The 26,565-nt window shown below is 37.6% G+C and overlaps 1 protein-coding gene across 1 annotated transcript in view; it reads left to right on the top strand.

Moving 5' to 3' along the window:
- WDR49 (WD repeat domain 49) overlaps positions 1-26,565 on the top strand; it is a 135,344-nt gene that overhangs the window by 67,073 nt on the left and 41,706 nt on the right. The window contains 3 exon segments of the mRNA XM_033855200.2: positions 16,147-16,311; positions 19,484-19,599; positions 23,289-23,300. Coding sequence (XP_033711091.1) covers positions 16,147-16,311; positions 19,484-19,599; positions 23,289-23,300 — 293 coding nt within the window.

Here is a 26,565-nt window from a genome sequence, read left to right as displayed (position 1 = left end):
TACTTTTTCCTCTCTTGTTTCATGAGTGTACAAGGGAGCTTTCTAGAGGCTCTATGATGAGTGAGGACATCGTTGCTCTGATGGCTAAAGGAATATGTGCTTTTGTATTCCTGTGTTTTAACAATTTCTCAGTTTAAATTTCCACTTTGGTAAATATATATGTTTCTCTGTCTGTCTCTGTCTTTATCTCTACCTCTGTCTCTGTCTCTATTGCCCACATAAATAGAAGCTATTTGGATTCTTCAATAATTTTTAGTAGTATAAAGGGATTCCGAGATCAAAAGTTTTGAGAACTGCTGAGTTAGAGAAATGTGAGTTCAAATGTTGGGCAGACTATTTATCGTGTCTAAGCTTCAGTTTATTGACTTTCAAAAGTGTGTGTGTGGCAGGGCGGGGGTGGTGTGAGCATAGACGTAATAATGGTAACAACAGGTATCTCTGCAGCATTGCCTTACTGTGTCCTGCCTCTTGGAAGTCGTCCTCCTTCCTCCCAGGTGGCCAGCCCTGGCAAGTCTCCCCGGCTCCCCCATACCTCTCAGGTTGAAGGGTGGTGCTTTAGGACACCTCTTTTTCTTATTAACATCTTGATATTTCTTACTCTTTATTTTACCCATGTGTCATATGAAAGCAGATGTTGGGAAGAGTTAGAAAGGCGGAGGGGCCCCTGAATTGGGCTTTGTCTCTGGTCCCTTGAGGTGAGGAAGAGTTTTTTTCTGCCCCTTCTCTTCTCTGCCATTGAAGTTCCTGCTGGTAAACATTCAGTTCCGGGGCTCATCTCTGGTCCTCTCGACATCCGAGGTCTCCAGGGACATCTCCTACCATACCTCTCTCCCCTCTCTGCGCGTCGGTTGCATTTCTAGTTGTTTTCCAATTAAACAATTGGCTAAATTCTCACTTTCTCCCCTCACATGTTTGATGAAAGGGAAAGATCCTTGTCTTCCCCTTCTGTGTTTTCCTACAACTCCCAACACTCTTCTGAGCACCAATGGATGTTCGATTCCTTTTACTGCTATTTCTAATTCTAAGTTCAAAACAAACCCATGCTTTTTCAGTCCACTGGTGCTTGCTCTTTGGTTATTTGGTTTGGTGTCTTTTTGAAAGACTTTCCTTTTACCTGAATCTAATGAAAACCTTCCCTTGCATTGTCATTTCAACATGTTGCTGACACTTTACTATTATTTCATTCTATTTGGTCATCAGTGGGAACCTACCATTATTTCTATATGAAAGTGACATGGCATATTTCTGTGACTTTTCTTTATCTTCCTGCCTTTTGGTACCCTCGCATCCTAATCTAAGAAAGTGATGTTAAGCCACACAGGGCCTTTGAAAAGGAACCTTATGCTTTATTTCACCAGCAAAGCTTGCCCTCACAGCTAGTGGCAGAACAAGTTGGGACAGGTTGAGGGAGTCCCTGGAATGCACAATTTTGAAAGAATCAAAGTCACTCAGTATCCTGGAGGTAGTTCTAAGGAACTGTCTTTGCATAGAATTCTTAAATAAAGCTTTTCTTAAAAACCCATGAATGCTGGGGAACTTTAAAAATGTATTTGTAGGTAACATATAAACTGGAATAGATAAAATTTCTGACTTATCACCATGGCTCTCATCCTAATGATGTGGGTTTATGCGTTTTTGTAAAATAGGTCATGTTTCAGTGTGTTTTGCATCTAGACATATTTATCGTCAGGCTAAATATATCAGTATCATCAAATCTTGACAGACAATGATATTTACTATTTTTCTCATTGAAATAATTTATTTTTTGTAAAACGTTACTTGCTTATTATAAGAAATTAAAACAATGCAGTAAGTTCAGGTAAAGAATTAAATATTGCTGAAACATCATCAAAATATCTAAATGTCTCTCTGTGCATAGACTATTTCACCTGAATATGGTTCTGTAACTTACTTTCTTATTCCGAAACATATTGGAATTATTTCCTTGTACCTAAATGTAGATCTACTTCATCATTTTAAAAAGTCAGCACAGTGTCTCATTGTATGTATGTATCATAATTTACTGATCCATTTGCCTTGACGAACATTTTGCTCTTATGCATTTCTTTATGCATAAATATATTCACACTCATGGCTTTATCTCTGTAAGGTAAAATCTTGAGAATGAATTTCTAGGTTGCAATATATGCATATGAGACAATTTGATACAAAAATGGCTTCCTGAATCTTCCCATTTTACCTGATCTCTAAGAGTAGAAACATTAATCACATACGTACGTAAAAAGACCTGTCAGACAGTGGCTGCCTGGCGGCCTCCAGCAGGACTCCTGAGATCCCTGACAGGGCTCCTGTAATTCAGCATGGGATGTTGGCTTTGAAAATGTGAAGATTAGACCTCTACTTTACCCAGAGTAGTGTTTTTTCTTGAGGACCAACTCTCACACTCTCACAGGTAACATGATGCCAATCATTCATTAAAAATGGGACTGGGGTATAATTTTTTAGTGACAGTGCATCTCCTGTCCTCGTTTCTGCATATGATTTTGGGGGAATTGAGATATTTGAGAATCTAACCAATTCAATTGGTAGTTCCTGTGGGAAATGTAATATCTGAGCAGAGGGAAGGGGACAAGCTTGAGGGAAATTTATCCCCACCTTACAAAGCACCTCTTCAGTGCTTGTATTTAAGGCAAAATCAATGAGCTTCTAATTGAACAGAACTGGATGAACACTAGTGAAAACTTTCTCTTTGCCTGCTTACTGCTGGGCTCCAAGTGACCAGGCTTCAGTTAACGTGGCTTTTCTTCACTGGTCAGCTTAAGGCTGTCCTTGGTTACATGTCAATACTGAGGCTATGAGCTCTGGTCACTTGATGGAGTTGTGGAAAACACCCTAGCCTTAAGGTTAAACCAACACACACACACACACACACACACACTTATTTAAATGTGGTTACTTAGAAGGAGTAATATATTTCAGTGTTATAAAACTCAAATGGACAAAGGGTATACAGTGAAAATTTCCTCTTATCCCTGTTTTTATCTACCAGTTTCCTTCCCTGGAGGCAACCAGTTCATGACATCCATGAGCAACCCTTTAAGGGCTGTTGTATTCATATACAAGTAAATATGTATACTCACTTTTAAATAGATGTATATAATAATTCTTAATATTTAAGAATATTTATTATTTTAATTGCTCTTTGCACAGAAACACGGCTCTGTACATTGATTTTCCACCCAACAATACAGCCGAAAGATCATTTTATTTATCTCCTTATCCAGAGTATCCTCTTTCTTTTTGTCAGCTGCATGGTATTCTATTAAATGGGTGTGCCAAACTTTATTAATCAGTTCTTATGGGCATTTAGATGGATTCCAGTATTTTTGTATTACAATTAATGTAGTAATTTTTTACCTTGAATGCACAAATTTTGGCACTAGTGAGGAAATATCTTGACAGATGTTGTCAAATTTTCTGCATAAAAGGTGCATTAAATCCATCAGCAGGGTAAAAGATGACCCTTTCCTCAGCCTCTCTCATTAACACAGTCTCAGCTATTTTTTTTTTTTTTTTTTTTTTTTGCGGTACGCGGGCCTCTCACTGTTGTGGCCTCTCCCGTTGCAGAGCGCAGGCTCCGGACACGCAGGCTCAGCGGCCATGGCTCACGGGCCCAGCTGCTCCGCGGCATGGGGGATCTTCCCGGACCGGGGCACGAACCCGTGTTCCCTGCATCGGCAGGCGGACTCTCAACAACTGCGCCACCAGGGAAGCCCCTCAGCTATTTTTTTAAGACTATTTAAAAAAAAATTTTTAAGAGCATTTTTAGGTTCATAGCAAAATTAAGAACAAGGTACAGAAATATCCCGTATGCTCCTGTCCCTCACATGCATAACCTCTTCCTTTATCCACATTCCCCAGTAGAATGGTATATTTGTTACACTTGATAAAACTATATTGACATCCTTACCATCAAGTGTAATCACAGTTTATATAAGGGGTCCACTCTTGGTGTTATGTACTTTAAGAGTTTAGACAAATGTATAATGACATGTCCATCATTATAACATCATAAAAATCCTCTGTGCTCCACCTATTTATCCCACCTCCCCTAACCCCTGGCACCCACTGATATTTTTACTGTCTACATAGTTTAGTTTTTTCAGAGTGTCATATAATTGGAATACAGTATGTAGACTTTTCAGATTGGCTTCTATTACTCAGTAGTATGCATTTACATTTCCTCTACGTATCTTAATGTCTTGATAGCTTATTTTTTTAGAACACTGAATAATATTCCATTGTATGGATGTACTGCAGATTATTTATCCATTCACCTGCTGAAGGACATCTTAGTTGCTTCCAAGTACTGGCAATTATGAATAAAGCAGCTATAAACATCTGTGTGCAGGCTTTCGTGCGGACATGAGTTTTCAGCCCCTTTGGGTAAACATCAAACAGCATGGTGGCTGGATTATATGGTAAGAGTATATTTAGTTTTGTAAAAAGATTGTCAATTGCCTTCTAAAGTGGCTGTACCATCTTACTTTCCCACCATCAAAGAATGAGAGTTCCTGTTGCTCCACGTCCTTGTCAGCATTTGGTGTTGTCGGTGTTCTAGATTTAGACCACTCTAATAGATGTGTAGTATCACATTTTTGTTTTACTTTGTATTTCCTTGATGGCATATGATGGGAAGTATCTTTTCAAATGCTTACTTGCCATTTGTTTACCTTCCTTAGTGAGGTGTCTGTTAATGTCTCTGGCGCATTTTTGTAATGGGGTTTTTTGTTTTCTTATTGTTGAATTTTAAGTGTTCTTTGTGTATTTTGGGTAACAGTGATTCATCAAATATGTCTTTTGGAAATATTTTCTCCCGATCTTGGCTTGTCTTTTTATTCTCCTGACAGTGTCTTTTGCAGGGCAGAAAATTTTAAATTTAATGAAGTCTAGCTTTCAATTATTTTTTCATGTACTATACCTTTGGTGTTTTATCTAAAAATTCATCATCAAACCCAAGGTTATTTAAATTTTCTCCTATGTTATCTTCTTTGAGTTTTATAGTTTTGTGTTTTATATTTAAGTCTGTGATCCATTTCAAGTTAGTTTTTGTGAAAGGTGTAAAGTCTGTGTCCAAATTCATATTTTTATATGTGGATGTCCAGTTGTTCAAGCACCATTTGTTGAAAAGATTATCTTTTCTCCATTGTATTGCCTTTGCTTTTTGGTCAAAGATCAGTTGACTATATTTATGTAGTCTAATTTTGTGCTCTCTATTTTGTTCTACTGATCTGGTTGTCTATTCTTTTACCAGTATCATACTGTCTTGATTATTGCAGCTTTATAGTAAGTTGTGAAGTCAGGTAGTGTCAATCCTCTGATTTGTTCTTCTTCTGCAATATTGTGTTGCTACATCTGAGTATGTGTTCTTTCTCTATAAACTTTAGATCAGTTTGTTGATATCCATCCACAAAGTAACGTATTGGGATTTTGATTTGAATTGCATGAAACATATAGATTAACTTGGAAGGAACTGAGATCTGGACAATATTAATTCTTCCTAACCATGAACATGGACTATCTCTCATTTATTTAGTCTTTGATTTCATTCATCAGAGTTTTTTACTTTACCTCATATAGATCTTCTACATATTTTATTAGATTTATATTATTTCAGCTTTGTGAATGCTAATGTAAATTGTATTGTGGTATTATTTCCAAATTCCTCTTGTTCATTGCTGCTGTATAGGAAAATGATTGGTTTTTGTATATTAACTTTGTATCCTGCAATCCTGCAATAATCGCTTCTTAGTTCCAGGAGATTTTTTTGGTCAGTTCTTTAAGATTTTCTACATAGAGGATCATGTCATCTGCTAGCAAAGGCAGTTTTATTTCTTTGTTCCCAACCTTTATGCCTTTTCCCCTTTACTTGTCTTATTGCATTAGGCAGAGCTTCCATATAATGTTGAAAAGGAGTGATGAGAGGGAACATCCTTGCCTTGTACCTGACCTTAGTAAGAAAGAGTCAAGATTCTCACTATTAAGTATGATAGTAGCTCCATGTTTTTTGTAGATATTTTTTGTCAAGTGAAGGAAGTTCCCCTCTATTCTTATTTTACTGAGAGTTTTTAATCATAAGTGGGTGTTGGATTTTGTCATGGGTTTTTTTTTTTTTTTTTTTTTTGCATCTGTTGATATAATCATGTGATTTTTCTTTTTAAGCCTATTGATATGATGGTTTACATCAGCATTACCCAACCTTTTTGGCGCCAGGGACTGGTTTCGTGGAAGACAGTTTTTCCATGGATGGGGTGGGGGTGAGGGTGGGGGATGGTTCAGGTGGTTATGTGAGTGCTGGGGAGCGATGGGGAGTAGCGGATGAAACTTTGTTTGCTTGCCCGCTGCTCACCTCCTGCTGTGCAGCCTGGTTCCTTACAGGCCCAGGGGTTGGGGCCCCCTGGTTTACATTAATTAATTTTCAGAAGTTGAACCAACCAAATTCTTCTGATTCATTGTTGGAGTTGATATAAAAAATTTTTTTTTGAAGATTGGTTCAAGATGGCAGAGTAGGAGGATGTGCGCTCACTCCGTCTTGCTAGAGCACCGGAGTCACAACTAACTGCTGAACAGTCATCAATAGGAAGACACTGGAACTCACCAAAAAAGATATCCCACATCCAAAGACAAAGGAGAAGCCACAATAAGACAGTAGAAGGGGTGCAATCACAATAAAATCAAATCCCATAGCTGCTGGGTGGGTGACTCACAGACTGGAGAACACTTATACCACAAAAGTCCACCCACTAGAGTGAAGGTTCTGAGCCTCATGTCAGGCTTCCCAACCTGGGAGTCCAGCAAAGGGAGGAGGAATTCCTAGAGTATCAGACTTCGAAGGCTAGTGGGATTTGATTGCAGGACTTCAACAGGACTGGGGAAAACAGAGACTCCACTCTTGGAGGGCACACACAAAGTAGTGTGCGCATTGGGACCCAGGGGAAGGAGAAGTGACCCCATAGGAGACTGAACCAGACCTACCTGCTAGTGTTGGAGGGTCTCCTGCAGAGGCGGGGGGTGGCTGTGGCTCACCACGAGGACAAGGACACTGGTAGAAGAAATTCTGGAAAATACTCCTTAGTGTGAGCTCTCCCAGAGTTGGCCATTAGCCCCACCAAAGAGCTGGCTAGGCTCCAGTGTTGGGTTGCCTCAGACCAAACAACCAACAGGGACAGAACCCAGCCCTACCCATTAGCAGACAAGCAGATTAAAGTTTTACTGAGCTCTGCCCACCAGAGCAACACCCAGCTCTACCCACCATCAGTCCCTTCCATCAGGAAACTTGCACAAGCCTCCTAGATAGCCTTATCCACCAGAGGGCAGACAGCAGAAGCAAGAAGAACTACAATCCTGCAGCGTGTGGAATGAAAACCACATTCACAGAAACATAGACAAAATGAGAAGGCAGAGGGCTATGTACCAGATGAACGAACAAGATAACCCCCCTGAAAAACAACTAAATGAAGTGGAGATAGGCAACCTTCCAGAAAAAGAATTCAGAATAATGATAGTGAAGATGATCCCAGACCTTGGAAAAAGAATGGAGGCAAAGATCGAGAAAATGCAAGAAATGTTTAACAAAGACCTAGAAGAATTAAAGAATAAACACCGAGAAGAATTAAAGAACAAACAAACAGAGATGAACAATACAATAACTGAAATGAGAAATACACTAGAAGGAATCAATAGCAGAATAACTGAGGCAGAAGAATGGATAAGTGACCTGGAAGACAGAATGGTGGAATTCACTGCCATGGATCAGAATAAAGAAAAAAGAATCTAAAGAAATAAAGACAGCCTGAGGGACCTCTGGGACAACATTAAATGCAACAACATTTGCATTATAGGGGTCCCAGAAGGAGAAGAGAGAGAGAAAGAACCTGAGAAAATATTTGAAGAGTTTATAGTCAAAAACTTCCCTAACATAGGAAATGAAATAGCCACCCAAGTCCAGGAAGCACAGAGAGTCCCAGGCAGGATAAACCCAAGGAGAAACACATTGAGACACATAGTAATCAAACTGACAAAAATTAAAGGCAAAGAAAAATTATTAAAAGCAACAAGGGAAAAACAACAAATAACTTAAAAGGGAACTCCCGTAAGGTTAACAGCTGATATCTCAGCAGAAACTCTACAAGCCAGAAGGGAGTGGCACTATATATTTAAAATGATGAAAGGGAAGAAACTACAACCAAGGATACTCTACCCGGCAAGGATCTCATTCACATTCAATGGAGAAATCAAAAGCTTTATAAACAAGCAAAAGCTAAGAGAATTCAGCACCATCAAACCAGCTGTACAACAAATGCCAAAGGAATTTCTCTAAGTGGGAAACACAAGAGAAGAAAAGGACCTACAAAAACAAACTCAAAACAATTAAGAAAATGGTAATAGGAACATCCATATCGATAATTATCTTAAATGTGAATGGATTAAATGCTCCAACCATAAGACACAGGCTCGCTGAATGGATACAAAAAGAAGACCTATATATATACTGTCTACAAGAGACCCACAAGTGGGTTTTTTTTTAGACTACATATATATAGTTGGTCTTATTTTTGATCTGCTCTGACACTTTGACTTGATTTGTACCTTTTGACCTTTGACATTTTAAGTGATTATTGATACAGTTGGATTAATATTGATAGAGTTGGATTAATATCTACCATATTTGTTACTGTTTTCTGTTGGTTGCCCTTATTCTTTGCTCCTATTTTTGTCTTTTACATTTTTTTTTTGCCTCTTGTGGTTTTAATTGAGTATTTTAAATGATTCTGTTTCCTTTCCTTTCTTAGCATTATCAGTCATATATATATTTTTTTAAAACTTTTTTTAGATTGCCCTGGAGTTTTCAATATACATTTAAAACTAATCCAAGTCTACTTTCAAATAACACTATATTGTTTCACAGGTAGTGTTAGTACCTTATACTAATAAAATAATCTAATTCCTCCCTCTTGTCCCTTGTATCATTGCTGTCATTCATTTCCCTTAAGTACATAATTTAATTATATACATAATTACACATTGTGTATATACATAATACATATTAAATATATAATTTAATACATTGTTGCCATTATTGGTTTGAGCAAACTGTTACCTATTTAAGTCAATTAAGGTTAAAACAAAAGTTTTTTTAATCTTCACTTATTCCTATTCAATATTCTCCCTTTCTTTTTGTAGATCCAATTTTCTGACCTATATTAATTTTCTTTTCTCTGAAGAACGTCTATTTTGAAGTCAGGTCTACTGGCAACAAATTCCCTCAATTTTTCTTTGTCTGAGAGTGTCTTTATTTCTCCTTTATTTTTAGTTGTTTTTGCAGGATACACAATTCTGGGTTGGTGACTTTTTGCTGTCAGCACTTTAATTTCATTCCAATCCCTTCTTGCTTGCATGTTTTCTGAGAAGTCAGGTGTAATTCTTATCTTTGTTCCTTTGTAGGTAAGGTAGGTATCTTTTTCCACTGGCTTCTTTCAAGATCTTTTCCTTATCCTTGATTTTCTGTAGTTTGAATATGATATACCCAGGTGTAGTTTTTTTACATGTATCCTTCCTGGTGTTATGTGAGCTTCCTGAATCTGTGGTTTGATGTCCAACACTAATTAGGGGAAGTTCTCAGTCATTATTGTTTCAAGTATTTCTTCTCTTCCTTTCTTTCTTCTCCTTCTGGTATTCTCATTATGTGAATGTTACACCTTGTTTAGTTTTCCCACAGTTCTTGGATACTGTATTTTTTTTTTTCAGTCTCTGCACGCATTGCTTCTCAGTTTCTGAGGTTTCTGATTTATCCTCAAGCTCAGAGATGCTTTCCCCAGCCATATCCAGTCTACTAGTAAGCCCATCAAAGGCATGCTTCATTTCTGTTACAATATTTTTGATCTAGCTCTAGCATTTCTTCTTGATTCTTCTTAAGGATTTCCATTTCTCTGCTTATGTTACCCAGCCCACCTGTTCTTACAAGCTGTCTATTTTACCCATTAGACCCCTTAGCTTATTAACATTAGTTGTCTTGAATTCCAGATCCGATCATTCTAACATCTCTGCCATGTCTGAGTCTGATGCTTGCTCTATTTCTTCAGACTATGTTATTTTGCCTTTTAGTATGTTTTGTAAATTTTCTTGATAGTCGGACATGTTGTGCTGGGCCAAAGGGACTGACGTAAACAGGCCTTTCGAGATGTGGTGGCCAGGTGGTGGGGGTGGGAGTATTCTGTAGTTCTGTGATTAGGTCGCAGTCTTTTAGTGAGCCTGTGCCTCTGGACTGTGCACTTCACCTATGCTTCTCAGTCGTCTTCCACCCTTCGGTGAAACAAGAAGGCTAGAACCAGCTAGAATTTTGTCTTTTCTTTTCCCATATCAGTTAGGCTCTGATGAAACCCCAGCAAGTTAGGCTCTGTTATACATTTTCTCCCGAGGGCAGACCTTGTTAAGAAGAACAGAGCTGTCTGACGTATTTTGAAGCTGTTCCCTTCCCTCTGACCCTGCCAGAGCATGAGGGGATTTTTCTCTAATATTTATAGGGAGAACCTGGTCCATAACCTCAAAATAAAACTCATAAACTTGTGGAGGCTCCCAGAATTTTTAACTCTCAGACTTATCCACTTTGAGCCTCCAGTGGTTCGTAAGTTACAGTTCAGGTTTTCCTCTCTTGGCTCTGTTTCCTGGGGAGCTTTCAGTTCATGAGTTTCTGCTCTGGTAGGTTGTGATTTTCTCGATCTGCCTGTTGGTCTCTCCAGTTTGGAGGGCAGTGATCTGCCCTGTGACCTCACTTCTCTTACTGATCTAAGAGGAGTTGTTGATCTTTCGGTTTTTCCGGGTTTTTACTCACTGTTAGGATGGAGTGACAACTTCCAAGCTTGCCGTGCCAGGACCTGCAAGTCCAATGCAGTCTCAACTATTTTTTGAAGTAGTTTTTCTTAGCAATTTTTTAGAAGGAGGGACATGGTGAAGTTTTAAAGTCAGAGTTCCTAATGCTTTCCATTGAGCAAGTAATTGAATTTCTCTAAGCAATGTTTTCTTATGTGTAAAATAAGAATTATAATACCTCCTGTGTAGATTTTCTGTGAAAGACAAAGAATATTGTGTATAAAGATACATAGAACAAAGTGGGAGTAAAAGCTAAATAAAATTACCCCAAAAAAGGGAAGTGATACTTTTCTGACTTCATACCCTAATCCCTGTGGGTGCCTACTGATTGGGGGAGTGTTCTGAGCACCTGTATAATGATCACAGGTGGTCACAGCCCATGGTCCTTCCCGTTTTTCATACTGCCTAAGCCTTGCTGGCCTCCTTTCTAGTCCTTGAACATACCAAGGACACTCTGTCTCAGGGCTTTTGTGTTGCTGTTTCCTTTTCCTGGGACTCTCTTCACCCAGGTATCTGCATGGCTCCCTCCCTGACCTCTGTGTCTTTCTTCAAATAATCCCTCAGGGAAACCTTCCCAGAGCCCCCAGCTTTTCACCCACTCTCAGTGATCTCTACCCCCTTCTTGGTTATATTTTTCTCTATAACGCTTATCACCGCTAAACATCGTGTGTGTGTGTGTGTGTGTGTGTGTGTGTGTGTGTGTGTATTTGTGTGTGTGTGTGTGCGCATGCTTTTTTTCTCATTTAGTTGCATCTCTCCCCTCTTCCCTCACTAAATACAAGGGCAGGAATATTTTACTGTTGGATTCCCAATGCCTAGATCCTGTGCCTTGCATACGGTAGGGGTTTGACAAACTAAAGGAATGAGTCTGAAAGATCCAATTACAAATTAATCTACAAAGAAGTGATATTCTGACAAATCAGATTTATAAATAGAGAATGGCTGCCTTAAAATATTTGAATTCTTTGTCTGTACCAGTACTCTGAGATATTATCATTCTCCTCGCTTCACTACTTACTGGTAAGTAACCTCTAGAGATTCGATGCGAAATAGAAATAAAGGAGACAACCTGCTTTATATTATGGGACCACAAACAGCACTGACTTAAAAAAATAAAATTATAAACAGCAATTAAGTCAAATGTCCTGATCCCTTGGTAGCCAGCAATATTTGCTGCTGCAATTTTTGGTTTTTCTTGCTTAGACCTAGAATTTGAGATGCAAATAAAAGAGAACAGAAGTGCTTATTGTTGTTGGAATAGCAAAAAGACAATTAGGGGACATGGATAGAGCCTCACATATCTTAGAATTGTCTGATTGGCTGTGACAGCTTCAGATGAGAGAGACAAAAAAGACCCATATGTTCCTAAACGGTTATTAACTCAGGTACATAGGTGGAGCGTGCCTCCATCAGAAAGATTTGCTCACAGGGTCCGTTTGCACTGAAGTGTAGTTATTAGGAAAGTGCCGCTTCTGCTCTGCAGACGCCAAGGCCCTGTCCTCAGAGGTTAAGGTCTCATCTGATAAGAAGCAGTCAAGAGGAAACTGAAAACCTAAAGGGACTTGGTATCATCAAAATGTGGCATATAAATATGATGCCAATACTTATTCCTGGAGTTTATTGCAGATGAAAACAGCTTGCTAAAAACACGGTCCTCACGGTCCTGTAGTCAAACCACTTCATCTGCCAAGTGATGGGAAACGCCCTCCTCTCTCACTTGACTTTGAACATCTTTTCACCTGCCTTGTTATTCTTGTATTCTGATATTGTCATAGTTTGAGCAGATTCTGGTTAATACCAGGTGTGTGTTTGTGACATAGTCGGTCCTTGCATTTCAACACGTTGTTTTCCTGAAGACTGCGCCTTAAGGTAGATTGCCATAAAATGAAATCTGACTGGCTGTACACTGTTGTCATTATTGATTCCGATTTCGTGAGAAATTGTGAAATGAGTAAAGTGCTGAAAAGTGATGAACAGTATGTTGGGGTTTAGCCAGGTAAGGCAGAGGAGGGAGAGTGCAAAATAGCAAAAAGCAAAGGTTACTAATTCTTGATCGAATGTCTACATTAGATAAAAGTGGTGAGTGGATGATGAAATGCTTTGTAATGTGCGTGATGCCAGTCTTAAACAAGTAAGCAAGTCTTTCTTTGAACATTGTTTACTTTATTTTGCCTTTTTTGTTTCTATCAGGGAATACCCATCTTTTAGTACTGAAATGCCTAGCATATAATAGATGCTCAATAAACGCTTTTTGAATTGAAATCATAAAATCCCCTAACCTTTTCTTCAAAGATGACTATCAAAATTTTTACTCATGCTTGGAATATTATGTTTTCATGGCTTTATCTTTAATGAATACAATCCAAATTCTTAAATAGTTATGTGAGAAAATTCCAAGTGTGATATAATTTTAAATTTCAACGTACATCTTAAAAGCTGGTTTCTGACATGTAGCTGTCTACATTCACTCTCATGGTTGGAAAAAAACAAGACATTAAATGTTTTTCTTAAATTGATTCGGATGTGAAAAGGGATATGAGTCCAAATAAAAGGTCAGATGATTAAGCTTAAATAGAATAGTAACACTAGCTAACTTTTATGACATTTATTGGATGCCATGAACTGTGCTCAATGCTTTACAAATATTAGCTCACTTCAACCTCTTAAAAATGGTTTAAGGTAGTGACAGTGATTCTCTCTGGTTTATAGGTGAGGAAACTGAAGCTTAGAGAGATTAAGTAATGAATCCAAGGTCAGACACTGACATTTAAACTCAGGCATGCTGGCTTGAGCCAGTGCTTAACCACCGTGCATACTGCACAAACCAAAACAAATAGAAACACAGTTACATGGAATGATAATTAAAGTGTTAGGTCACATTATGATGAAGATCCAGGTCTTTTGTTCTAGAAATTGCACTGTAGCTTAATAATGGTAATTAAACTTTGAAGCTACTTTTGATTTCACAGAGAGAAAATGTGTAGCATGGACATAGTTTTACATCATTTAAGAAATTGTCTGATTAACAGTTGTAATATCAGGGGAAAAAGGTCTGCGAGAGCTCCCACACTCACGATCAGTTCTTTGCTGAGGCATAAAGATTGCTAAACGGTGCCCCTTTCATTCAATCCCTCCTCTTCTTTTTCACCTCTGGGACTACTGTCTCAGGTGAGCATCTCCACCTGGACTGATACAGCAGCCTCTAAATGGTCTTCTCACAACCTGTTCGTTTTCCACACTGCTGCCAGAGGTACCTTCACAAACCAACCAACAAAAATACAGTCTCTCTCTCCTCCTTATTAAGAACAAAGAGATTGCTCCTAATTTTATTTTGAGTCATACATGCCACTGATAACCAATGAAAGCCATGAACCCTTTCCCAGTTTAAAAAAAAAACAACAATACACACTACCCATTATTCTCTGGCATGGCTCATTAGGGATTTCAAATATCTGTCGTCAGTTTGCTTCTTCACCTGATATTCCACCATTTATCTCATCGTCTGTACTCTGGCTCCATTACACTTCTTACTGTTTCTCATGCTTGGAATAGCCTCCAAGTTCTGTCTTCTCATCACTCTTAATTATCTGGGGTAGGATGCTGAAATAGAGGAAGGCCTTATGATGTGTCTGTCATAGAAGGCCCAGGATTCAAACCTCATTATATAAGCTTGGGAATGGTACTTAACTGATTAGAATCTCAAGTTCATCACTGGTAGAGAGAGGGTGATAACATAATTTTACAGAGTTTCGTTCAAGATCAAATGCGGTAGTGGGTGTAAAGGGCTCGGCACTCAATACATACATGTTCCTATCTTCAACCCCTGATGGATCCTCCTCACATTTTATCCCCATTCCCCACTCCAATGAATGGATTTGTGGTTTTACTCTCTGTGCCCCCAGATCACCCAGGAGTGATACCTCTAAACTTGTAGGATTGTTGGGCATTGATTTACTTCTTGTCTGTTTCTCCCTCTAGCCCAGTAGTACCTGACCCGGTTGCATACTTAAATAACCTGCAGAGCTCTTTAAAAATTCCACTGCCTGATCCAATCAAGTCTGAGTCTCTGGTCTGGTACACAACTGTGATTTTTAAAGTGATTCTAGTGTACAAGCCTAGACTATAGACCCCTTGAGAGCAGGGATGCATCAGTGAAGTCCCACTGCCCCCATGGAGCTGGCACCCAGTGGACGTTCAGTGAATGCCTGTCGAGTGAATGAATGGGTGAATGAATGAGTGAATACATGTATGACAGCCAGTTATCCAGGCCTTCGGAACATATATTTGATAAACTTTAACCCATTTAATTATGAAAATGTGACATTTTAACATATTCTTAATACATTTATATTTATACATTGGTAATCAATACCTAAGTGGGTAAAGATGCACTTTAAATTTTCTTAAAATCTAGATATTACTTCAGGCAACTTTCTATCTACACATTTTTATGTTCAGTGTTTTTTTTTGTTTTTTCTTTCATGCCTTTGCGTCTGAAAGTCATATGGGCAAAGTAGTTTTAACCTATAAATCTCTTAAAGGATGCCTAAATACCTAGAGCTGAAATTAGCAGTCTACTTGACACTATTGAATTTCTTACTATGGAACTATTATATATAATCCTATCCCTTCTTGCATTTGTTTGGTTGCCTTCCGCTTGGAGTGTATATGCAGATTTATATTTAACCTTCCTGTGTTCTTTGTTTTTAGTGACCCATCAAAAATTGTGTTAGTTGTAAAAATATACACAGTACCTTGAGGAAAAAAAGGGACTAATGGCATTAGAAGCAGTAACTCTAGCAACTTGCTGAAATGAACTTTTCCCCATAATGGCTGGTAGTGCTTTATTTTCCGAATGCTAAATGGAAGCTAATATATAATAAAAGGTTTCTTTTCATATTGTAAATAGTGTCGGAACATCATGACTGATAAAATCAAGTTTCTCATCTAAATGTGAAAGATTTATAAGTTTATTTCAGTAGGATTCGATTTCAGGATGGCCTCTAGACACTAAGCTGGGTAAGGAAAGAAGATTCCTATCTTCTCTGATAAAGAGAATCATGACTTCATTACCTCAGTTCTGGCCTAGAAATTGAAATGTTATCAGCTTAATAAAAAGAAAGCAAATACATTACGAGATTGTCACTGTTGGGGGAATCTCACTGGTGGAAATGCACAGGCTGGATATTTTATTTAAATAAAAATGGTGGATTCTGGAACTATATTTAATTTCTCTACAGTGTTATTTTCTTGTAGCTAATCAGTTCTGATGCGGGGTCGACGGTTTCCTTCTGGATGATAGACACTGGGCAGAAAATCAAACAGTTTACTGGTTGCCATGGCAACGCAGAAATCAGCACAATGGCCCTCGATGCAAATGAGACACGGCTTTTGACTGGCAGCACAGATGGGACTGTAAAGGTGCGAACACAGTGACGCTTTTCTATCCAGATATGAGGGGGCTAAAATATTGTGTGAGGAGACACAGCTTTGGCTATATTTGTGTTGGTATTTTTGGCCTTTCAAGAAGAGAGATGAGAAGATAAGAAGAGCTAAATAACCCAAACCATCTAATAACAAAGCTGTTAGGAAAATAAACCTCTGAGGAAAAATGAATAAATGGTTTTTCTGAATAAATTATTTAGAATCAAAACACAACTTGGCTTACTTATTTCAGAAAGTCATAGAGGACCACTCTGGGGAATAAGAAGCCTGAATAATTTTCATGTGCTTCAGCTAATGTCTCTAGTTTTCATTTTTCTTTCTGTTTTTTTTTTTTTTTTTTTGGTATACAAAATGAGAAATCAGGACAAGTAAGTAAACTTTAAAAATTGCATAGATGCAAATTTTTTGGAAAATGAATATTTAGAAGTTACCCATTTTGTAATCTGCATTTTTATGTGAAGGTAATAAGACAGTAAAGAAGGAAAGTAGGAAGAACAATCATAATTTTATTTATTATCCATCCTAAACTAACACTATTTCATCCTCTCAGCTTTTAAATTTTGTAACTATTATTAATTTCTTCTGGGAGGAAAGTGGTATTTTACTTTGCAAAGGTGATCAAAATTTCAGGCAAAACTAGATACTTACAATCTGAAATCATGCTTACCAGTGAATCTTCTCTGTTCTTCTCAGCTTCAAGAGAGATGACAGTGTTGGATGAGAGATGACTTGTGACAGTCTGAGGCAACAGAAGGCAGTTTCTTGAATAAGCTTTGAATGGTTCTCAAATTTCTGTCCTAACTGGGGTCAGAAGGCTGTTAATTAGATGTACCTTCTGTGTTAGGTTGTAAGATGCATTCAGATAGGCTGCATGGGAGGGTAGTGGAAAGCTACCTAGATATGTAGGTAGAACATTATGGAAGTTGGGGGCAAGTATTCCGGGAGATTCCAGGCTGCAAAGGTCAGTGTGAAGCATGTTGCAGTGAGAATCTCTAAAAATCAGCAGAACGTGGCCTCTGGGAAGGGTAATGGCATGAGGTATGGACTGGGAGAATGTGTTTAAGTAAAGTAATCTAGTTCATGGGAGAACTGGTAAAATGTGGGAAGGTAATGGGATAATCCCAATCCTAATAAGTCAAGGTAGAATAAAACAAGAATAACTGGAACTGGAGTATTAGACAGTGGCTTAGGCAAAAGGAACAAGTGAGAATCCCACTTACCAGTCCTTGGATACAAGGCTGAAGTGAAAAATGAAGGGAATGGATTAGATTATTTTTATCCCTATCTTGGGAATAACTGGTCATAGAGTCTAGTGTAGGGCAGACTTGTAGATGGTTACAAAAATGGTCCCAGCTAAGGGTCACAGCTTGATAGGATCTGGAGACAGTCAGGTCTTTACAATACTTTTTTGTGGGTATTATTTTAGGTGGACTTGGTAAGAGCCATATTTAGAGGAGAAAAAAGTGATGTGGGTGAAGAGCATGTATACCCCTCAGTGTCTCAGCTCAAGCCTTGACATGTTAGAAGTTAATGTGAATTTAGTATTACAGTCACAGCTTTTGAAGGTACATTTATCTTTATCACAATAGCACAACAGAATTCTGAACTTTGACAATTTCAGTGTAGGTATGTCGGATGCATAAATCAAGGTTGAGCTGCGCTGGCCATATTCTATGAAGAAACAAGAATGAATGATATTTTCCAATCTCATTTATAATTTAGAATCTAAAACCCAGTACCTATGCAATCAAAGATTTAAAAGTATTGCCCTATTTATCACAGTTTTGAAGTGTCTGTTTTTAAATTAATTCTTTTGAATAATGTATGCACACAATAAGATTTTAAACATAAAAGGGATATACAGTGAAGAGAAAGTCTCTTTCTTACCCCTGTTCCCAGCTCCTCCCTTGTGGCTACCAGTGGTACTAGTTTCTTGCACATCTTTCTAGACCATGAGCACCATTTTTTTCTCAGTGGCAGAGTCCACTGTCCATGCTGCTCTGCATTTTCCTGTATTGGACATTGATTCATATGAATGCAAACAACAGCAATAATGATGTTAGTTAAATTTTATCACATGGTTACTATGAGCCAGGCACTGTGCTAAGCACTTTACACACACACACCTCTACATGGTTGGTACTATTATTATACCAGAGGAGGAAACTGAAGCCCAAGGAGATAAAGCAACTTGCTTTAAGTTTCCATAGCTGGTCGACTCTGGGCAAAGCTTGGACACTTGGAGGTGACTCATTCTTCTTAATAGTTACATTATATGCTACTGTAGATATTCCATATTCTGATGTTCAGTCTCTTGTTAGTGAGCAATTAAGTTGATTTAAATCTTTAGCTTTTGTAAACAAAGCATCCAGAATATCCTTCAAAATATGTCATTTCATACATATGAGTGTCTCTGTGTGATGATTTTCTAGAAGTTGAATTTTTGAGGCAAAGTGTATATGTGTTTTAATCTTGATAGAAGGTGCCAACTTGCTCTTTGATGATGAACCAATAATGTTTCATAGCAGGGCTTAGTTTTAACTGCCGGTGACCTAATGACCTTCTCTCTTAAAGTATACCCATCAGGTCTACGTCCTCAGCCACTGCCTGAGGAGGTAAACTGGAATTGCTTGTGCTTCTGTGGGCTTGGGTCTGGCACGCACTGTCAACAGGAGGTTTTATTGGCAGAAGATAGGAAACCTAGGACATGATGACTGTATTTCAGGCTCTGTATTAGATGTTTAAAATCCCAAGCATGCCTGAAGAGTAAAGGTCCTGTGTCATAAATGAGGAAACTAAAATTTAGAAAGACACTTTGAGAAAGAACCAGGATTTTGACAGACTCCAAAATGTGGCTTTTCATGATTTTGTATTGTCTCCCCCTAAAAAATATACACTTATTTATAGCCTTTGAATCAACAATATTAGAATAGACTGATAAGGTTACAAAATGAGTAATAAATATAATAGCTAAATTCAAATGGTGAGAGGATTTTCTTTAATTATTATGTATCTCAAGTGAATCAACCCTAGTCCAGGATGTAAACAAAACCGTGTAAAATAATCCTATTACACTCTGTTAATGTACTCATTGAAGAAGACGTTCTCTTTTCTTGTCTCAAAGCTGATTTTACTATTTCTCTTGAAGGTCTGGGACCTCAATGGCTATCGTCACCACACACTAAATGTTGGGCAAGAGGGAGCTGTGGAGTTTTCACACATCCTGGTTCTTAAGAAGAAAATCCTGGTTACAGGCTGGGACAGGTATGATGCGCTTCATGCAAAACTGTAGGAAGGTAAAAGGAGAAAGTTTTATTTAAATCAAAATCTAAAGGAAAAAAGAACATAGAAATCCTGACTGATTCTGCGTCTTTAACTCGCTGGTGACCTAGGTGAGTGAAATTCTATTTGGAATTGACTGAATGCTTGTGAATAAAATATTCTATGATCACGTAGTTTGAGTGGCTTTGAGAAGTGTTTCATTGCTTTCTCCTGGCTTTGGGAATCTTCTTCTTTAACCATTCCAGATAGAAACATAATACCACTTCCTGGGGATTAAATCCAAAAGTTTCCCAAATTTTATAGTCAATAAATTCTTAATGTATAAATTGCATTCCTTCAACTGTAAAAGGAACTCATTCCTTCTTCTCTTGTTACTTAGTTTAAATGACAGCACAAGAGGGGAACAGCCTGCTGAAATCTATGTTAGCACCTCCTTCATATCAGTGCAGAGAAGGGCCTTTCACAGCCCACTTACTGTTCTCAAGGAGCAATTTTTCCATTCATTATAAGGAAAATTACTTTTCTTTCCTCTTTTCCTGAGAGAACTAAGGGATCATAAATGGCCTTTTCTATGGCATTGTATAAGCACTAGGAAAATTAAAGTGTGATGTGTTTTGAAAATATACTGTCCATAAATTCGACAGTTCACAAAATATTGCTCTAATAGGTAATTTGCACAAGATTATTCACTATAGAAATATGATCTTAATGGTTTGAAGTAGGACTAAATCAGATTTTATACCTAGAAAACCAGCAGTATTTATTTGGGGATTTTTATCAGTCATAGGGAAGGCTTTTGCCTAATGTAAATGTAAACACAGACTAGAAAATATAGTGACCCACACACACAGCTTAGTTTTCAGGGGTGGTTTGACTATAAGTAAAGAAAGAAAGTATAGTTCATTCATTATAGTACTTAATAGGATGTATATTCTATGTGCTATTAAGAACTAATTTAATCATCCCCACCTTTGAAAGACACAGCTGCTTCACATCCCTGGGAGCAATCATGATCCGTCAATGACTCATAACCACTCCAGCAGACTACGGCCTAATGATCTCTATAATTAGCCTATGGCAATGAATAAGTGAAGTTCTCTAATATCATGGCAGGGGAGATGTGTAATATACAGCTGAGCCACTTTAAATTTTGAACGTAACAGAAAAGAACTTTAAAACTTAATCAATGTTAGTCAAAACTATGGAGACACACCATTTTCTTAGTTAATTTTTTATACATCCATGGCTAGAAATAGCATCAAATGTGAGTTTTTTTAATTGGTTACAGGGGGACATTTTTAAAGATTAGATATACAGAGTCATTCAAAAGTGGTTTAAAAGAACACCCAATGATTTGATCTGTATTGGTGTGTTTTGCTGAAAGCCTTACTTTCGGTTTCAAGGTTAGTAGGATTCGCTGGCAAAATAACCGCTCTACACTCAAACAAGAATTTAGAGAGAGTTTATTGAATTAACAGAGATTACAGTATACTAATTAAGAAAAGAATAGTATAACTAACTAAGAAAGAATGGTAAAGACAGGTTTACACATCACCGAATTGGGGAAGCAGCTACATCCAGATCCAAGCAGCGCTGGGAAGTCCCTTGAACAGCAATCTGGAGTCCCGTTTGGGAAGGTCCCAGGCGGTGCGTCCACTCCATTGCTGAGACTTCAGTTTGCCACTCAAAGGACCCCAGCTTTTAGCACCAGGCCACAGGCTGATAACGATCAGCCTACGTGGAAGTTTGCAGCTCTGGTTGTTGTCATAAATGCCTTGGTCTTAACTCTTAAGTCTGAGAATGTCCTTGAGCCCCGGGGGCTGGCCAGACCCTCAAGGTGCAAGAAGTCCCATGACTTACCCCCTGTTTTATCTAATGGTTTACAATGTATGCTGGTGCCACCCCTGCTGGCCTGGGTGTAGCTCAGCAGTTTGGCATGCAGCCAGCTTTAGCGTCATTGTCTGGTCAGAGAGAGACCTAGTGCCACCTCTGAAGCCTGAACAAGACTACTTTACTAGCTTCCCCAACATGGTGGGTGGTCACTTTCTATAATCTTGGGGAGGAATTTTTGGGAGGATTGAAATGAGTGGAGGAAAACTTACCACTCCTCTCATTTTCCTCCATCTTTTCCATCTTCCACAAGGTTGTCAGGACTTGGATCCCTGTGGTTGGAATTGAAAGTTGAATGAATGCATTCTCAATTATACTGTTTTACTTTCATGTTGATGAATTTAAAAATTATATTTCCTAAGTAGGTCTTACGTTAGGATGGATTTTGCAGGATCTTTGCAGGGTCTTTTTTTAACCAAGAGGCATTTAGCAAAAGAGGCAAGAGAACAGGTCGGTTTTTTGGTTCTGGCTTGGGGAGGATGGTCCATTAAGCCAACTCCATAATAGTTTAGTGATTTGAGAAGAAATAACTGGAAGATTGACCGTCAGCTTATTAAGCTTTCTTTAAAACCCAGAGGAGGCTGTTAAGTTATACTGTAACTTTAACTTTAGGCTCTATTTAAATAAAGAAATTGATCTGATAATTCTGCCCAAGATGGAATAGAAATTACATTTATTGAGTTAGGTGCATAAATATGCCATCCAATTTATTTTATTCATAGTGCTTTGTAGCATTACCCACTTTACGTACACTATCTAACTTAATCCTTAGCTTCCTCTCGGAAGGTAGGCAATATTTTATAGATATCTCAAATCTCTATCTTCAGCTCTTCTCTCTCCAAGCTCACTTATCCGTTTGCTTCCTGGATGCGTCTGACTGCAATCCCCAATTCTACATATTCTAAACTGAATGTATTATTCATTCCCTTTCCCCAAATCTGCTTCTTCTCTTAGATTTGGAACTTCAGTTAATTGCTAGACACCCTGTTCATCCACCTTGGTTTTCCCTTCTCACTCAACTTCACAACCAAGTAGTCTCTAAGCCTTATCTATTTTATATTCTAAATATTTTTTCAAATCTGTTCCTATTACTACTAAACTGTATAATTCAGAGCATCATTTCTACATACATGAATGTCACAGCCTTCTTATTTGTCCTTTCCTCTAGTAATGCTTCCCTTTTACCTCTTAAGTAGACTTGCTCATTTTAATGAATTCTACAGTGATTTCTTTCTACAATGCGATCTGTCTATGTCACGTCCCTGTTTAAAGCTTTTTAAAGTGTCTACAAGAAAACCCACGAAACGCCCTCTGGCCTGGACTTTTCTGAGCTTCATACTCACCCATTCTTGTGTACATTCCAAACTTAAATAACAACCTGCTGTCAGACTCTTTCCATACAAACCGTACTGTTTCTCAACCCCATGCTTTTATTCTCTCCCCTTACCTAGAACTCTCTCCAATATTCTTCATGTGGCTAATGTTTATTCCTATTTCAAGTCTCATTCATATATCTTCTCCATCAGAACCTTTCTCTTTACGCCCAGGGTGGAAATATGCCCCCTTTTGTCTCTGTGTTATTTAGTTTCCTGTACTTTATTTAACCTAAGAATAGATATACTGAGCATTTAATAAGCATATATATATATATATATATATATATATATATATACATATGCTATATATATATAGTTTCTGGGGCTCATTAGATGCTCAATGATATTTGTTGAATGGCTTAATTAATGTTTATTGAATAGACAGGGAATCTGAGGGTTAGAGAGATTGATTACCCAGTAATTACACTCTGAATTAGAGGAAAGCAGACTAGCTATTCAAATCTATTCTCTCATTACAGTAAGCCAGAAAGCTAAGTATTACCAATTCTCTTTCACAAAGAGGGAGGCAAGGCTTGAAGAGGTTGGGTAGCCTGGCCAAGGCTAGCAGGCAGCCGAGTTAGAATTCTATGCCAAGGTCCATGCTCTTTCCACCATTCCTGAGTTACAGACGGAGTCATTAAATCTTGGGAGATCAATTATATACTTTTAAATAAATAATATGAATGAGTAGGTTGGTCATGTCAAAGCTAATGAATCAGTTTTGTGCACTTGAAGAAACACATAAAAACCCACACATTTATCAACTTAACAATACCTTAGAATTTTAGCTTACCATGATTTTTCCCCTTTCCTTTCCACAAATATCTTTAAACTGCACCTAGATGGAAAACATGGAGTTAGGAACAATGATGGACTGAAAGTGAAGAAGCAGGATTCCTTCCTTCAAGGGCATCACATTCTAGTTGGGGAGTTGAAGCATACAAGGCAAGATATGGAAAATGTCGCTGTGAAATGGGCCTAAGCAAAGCCTGAATCAGAGAGCCCATGCTGGTTATTTAGAAATATGACCTTTCATATCTAGAGAATATTTCCATCAGAAAAAAGAAGCCCCAAATTCAGAACTTCTAGAAATATGTTTCTTATCACCTTAAGCAAAATATGCTTAGAGACAAAGTTGTGAATTGACATAGGGTCAGTTAAAAAATACCTGGTTAAATACCTAGCCGTATTTATGTTGGTAAAACTAAGTGAATAGATGATCAATTACCTTTGCATTTGTTAAAAGTAGTCATCTAATATGTATAGTTCTGGTGAAATCAAATAAATAATCATAATAGTTTAAGATTTGATCTTATTTTTATCTTAATTTTATGCCCTCAAATTCCATGATTCTGTATTTGCAACTCTCTGTAGAAATAAACTCAAGCTCTTTGTTTTCCCCACTTCATTTCTCTTCTTTTAGTTAAAGGAGAAACCTCTCTTTATGAAGGTTTTATCTCTAAAATATCTAGACTTATACAAATAAAAAGAGAATCTTTCATATAATTAGAAATAATTCTGAAAATATGATTGATAGTAGCGTCCTTTAAAAAGTAAATGGTCAGTAAATAGCTGTTGATATAATTTTATTTCTAAAAGTATTTTTAAGGGAAATGAGATTAGGGATTTGAAGTTCCTCAACAATAAAACTTATGTATCACAAGATATTAAATTCCTAATAATTGCCTTGCTAGGGAACTATACATAATCTTATATATGACTCAGTCAGTTTCTATTATTAGGATAAAAATCAGAATGAAAATTTCCAAAGTTGTGACTTATTCTGAATAATATTGTTGGAGGCTAGGACGGGGCGAGTATGTTTGAAATTCACAAGTAACCCTCAAAACTAATTTTGTGACAATTTCAGTATCCAAAATTGGACTCTGCAAATTTTAGGAAAAAGAATAAAAATGAACTGATTTATTTTGACCTCATTCTCTATCTTTGAGATAATCCTTTTGGCCTAAAAAGCAATGGATTGAACACAGATACGTTCTTATGATCATTGGACTAACAAAACATGAACAATTAATCTCCAAGGGAACAAATAGTTGACTGTGTTCTTTTGTTCTCACCATGACAATTTCTACATGATAAGTTTTGGTAAAAGTTATTTTCCTATCTCATTCATCCTAAAAGAGATTGTTTTTTAAAACATTAAAAAAAATTTTGTCCTGGACAGGTAAACTAATTTTGCTTTCACAGAGTTGGTCATCATATCTAAATTCTGAATTAGAGATAAGGTTGGCATCACAAGAAGACACAAAGACTCGGTAGCAGTACTCCCAGGATTTCAAATGTGAGGTGTGGAATGGAGTTAGTAAACTCCTTCGATGTCAGAAAGAACAAATCTCTCAGACTCCTCAAATGGCCTAAAAATGGGCTCATTCTGCACTTCAGTTTTACTTTTGGCAAAAGTACAAACTTAAAAAAAATAGTTATCTTGGAAATGTACAAAGTAAGAAATACAGTGTGGATTCTGAAGGTATTTTAAGGATAACTCATTTCAAATGAAAGTTTCAGGTTAGGTTTCAAGGGAAAGGTGGCAGCTAATTAGTTTCTCACCATTTTGACACACAAGGTCAAATATCAGAAGGGCTTTTTATACCATCTTATGAAAGGGATTTTGTGCCTTTGGGTGGTACTCCCTAAATATACCTAGTTAATATGGATAGCTTGGCAAAGAAGACATCTGACATTGTATTTTGTCTGAGAGATAATAGAAGAGATATGGACTGATCACTTCTCTCTCACTCCCACCCTCACATTCTCCATTCCCAAAAGGTAACCTCTTCAACCAAACTTACCAACAGGTAGAGAGAAAATTAAAAATATATGCATATAAAGCTATTATGAGATTAATGACAATTTCAGAACTGCAAATTACCTTATTTATATTATCTTTTCTTGCTAAGCCTTATATTAATACTAAGGTAACATTAAATTATTGATTTAAAAATAAAATAATTCATATATTGATTCAGCAAGTTTTTATGAAATGCCTATTATTTTCTAGGTACTATTCTAGGCACTACTGATGCTGAGGGGAAGAAACAAAGTCTTTGCTCTCCTAGAGCCTACTTATGGTAGGAGAGACAGAAAAGAAACAGACAAATAGGTAAAGACCCCAATATCACATAATGATAATGTAATAAAGAAAAATGATATAGATGAAGAATGAGAAACTCAAGGAAGAGTCTTTAGCTTGGGTGGTCAGGGAAGGCTTACCCAAGGAGGTAACATCTGAGCAGAGAATTTTTCCTTCCTTCATTTGACAAATATTTATTGAATACTTAATATGTGTAGGTCACTATGATTGCCACTGAGGGTTGTAGAATAAGACATGATCCCTGGTTTCTGAGAGCTTACAATCTAGCAGAGGAGCAGAGACTATATAATATTAATTAAATGTTGTAAGTAAACTGCAAATGATGTAAGAGGTCAGAAGAGGGAAATATTTCTTTCAGCACTAGTTATTAAGAAAGACTACAGAACAAGATAGACTTAACAAATGGGTGTGTAGACAGGTAGATGTGGGTCTGTGTGTGAAAGGAAATCTATGGAGGAATCGAAGAACCCATCATGAATAAAAACAAAGCAGCTAGGGAACTTCCCTGGTGGTCCAGTGGTAAAGCATCCGTCTTACAATGCAGGGGATCCGGGTTATCCCTGATCAGGG

Source organism: Tursiops truncatus, chromosome 4 (genome assembly GCF_011762595.2).
Source record: "Tursiops truncatus isolate mTurTru1 chromosome 4, mTurTru1.mat.Y, whole genome shotgun sequence".
Taxonomy (NCBI): domain Eukaryota; kingdom Metazoa; phylum Chordata; class Mammalia; order Artiodactyla; family Delphinidae; genus Tursiops; species Tursiops truncatus.
This window is presented reverse-complemented; position numbering and strand designations above follow the sequence as displayed.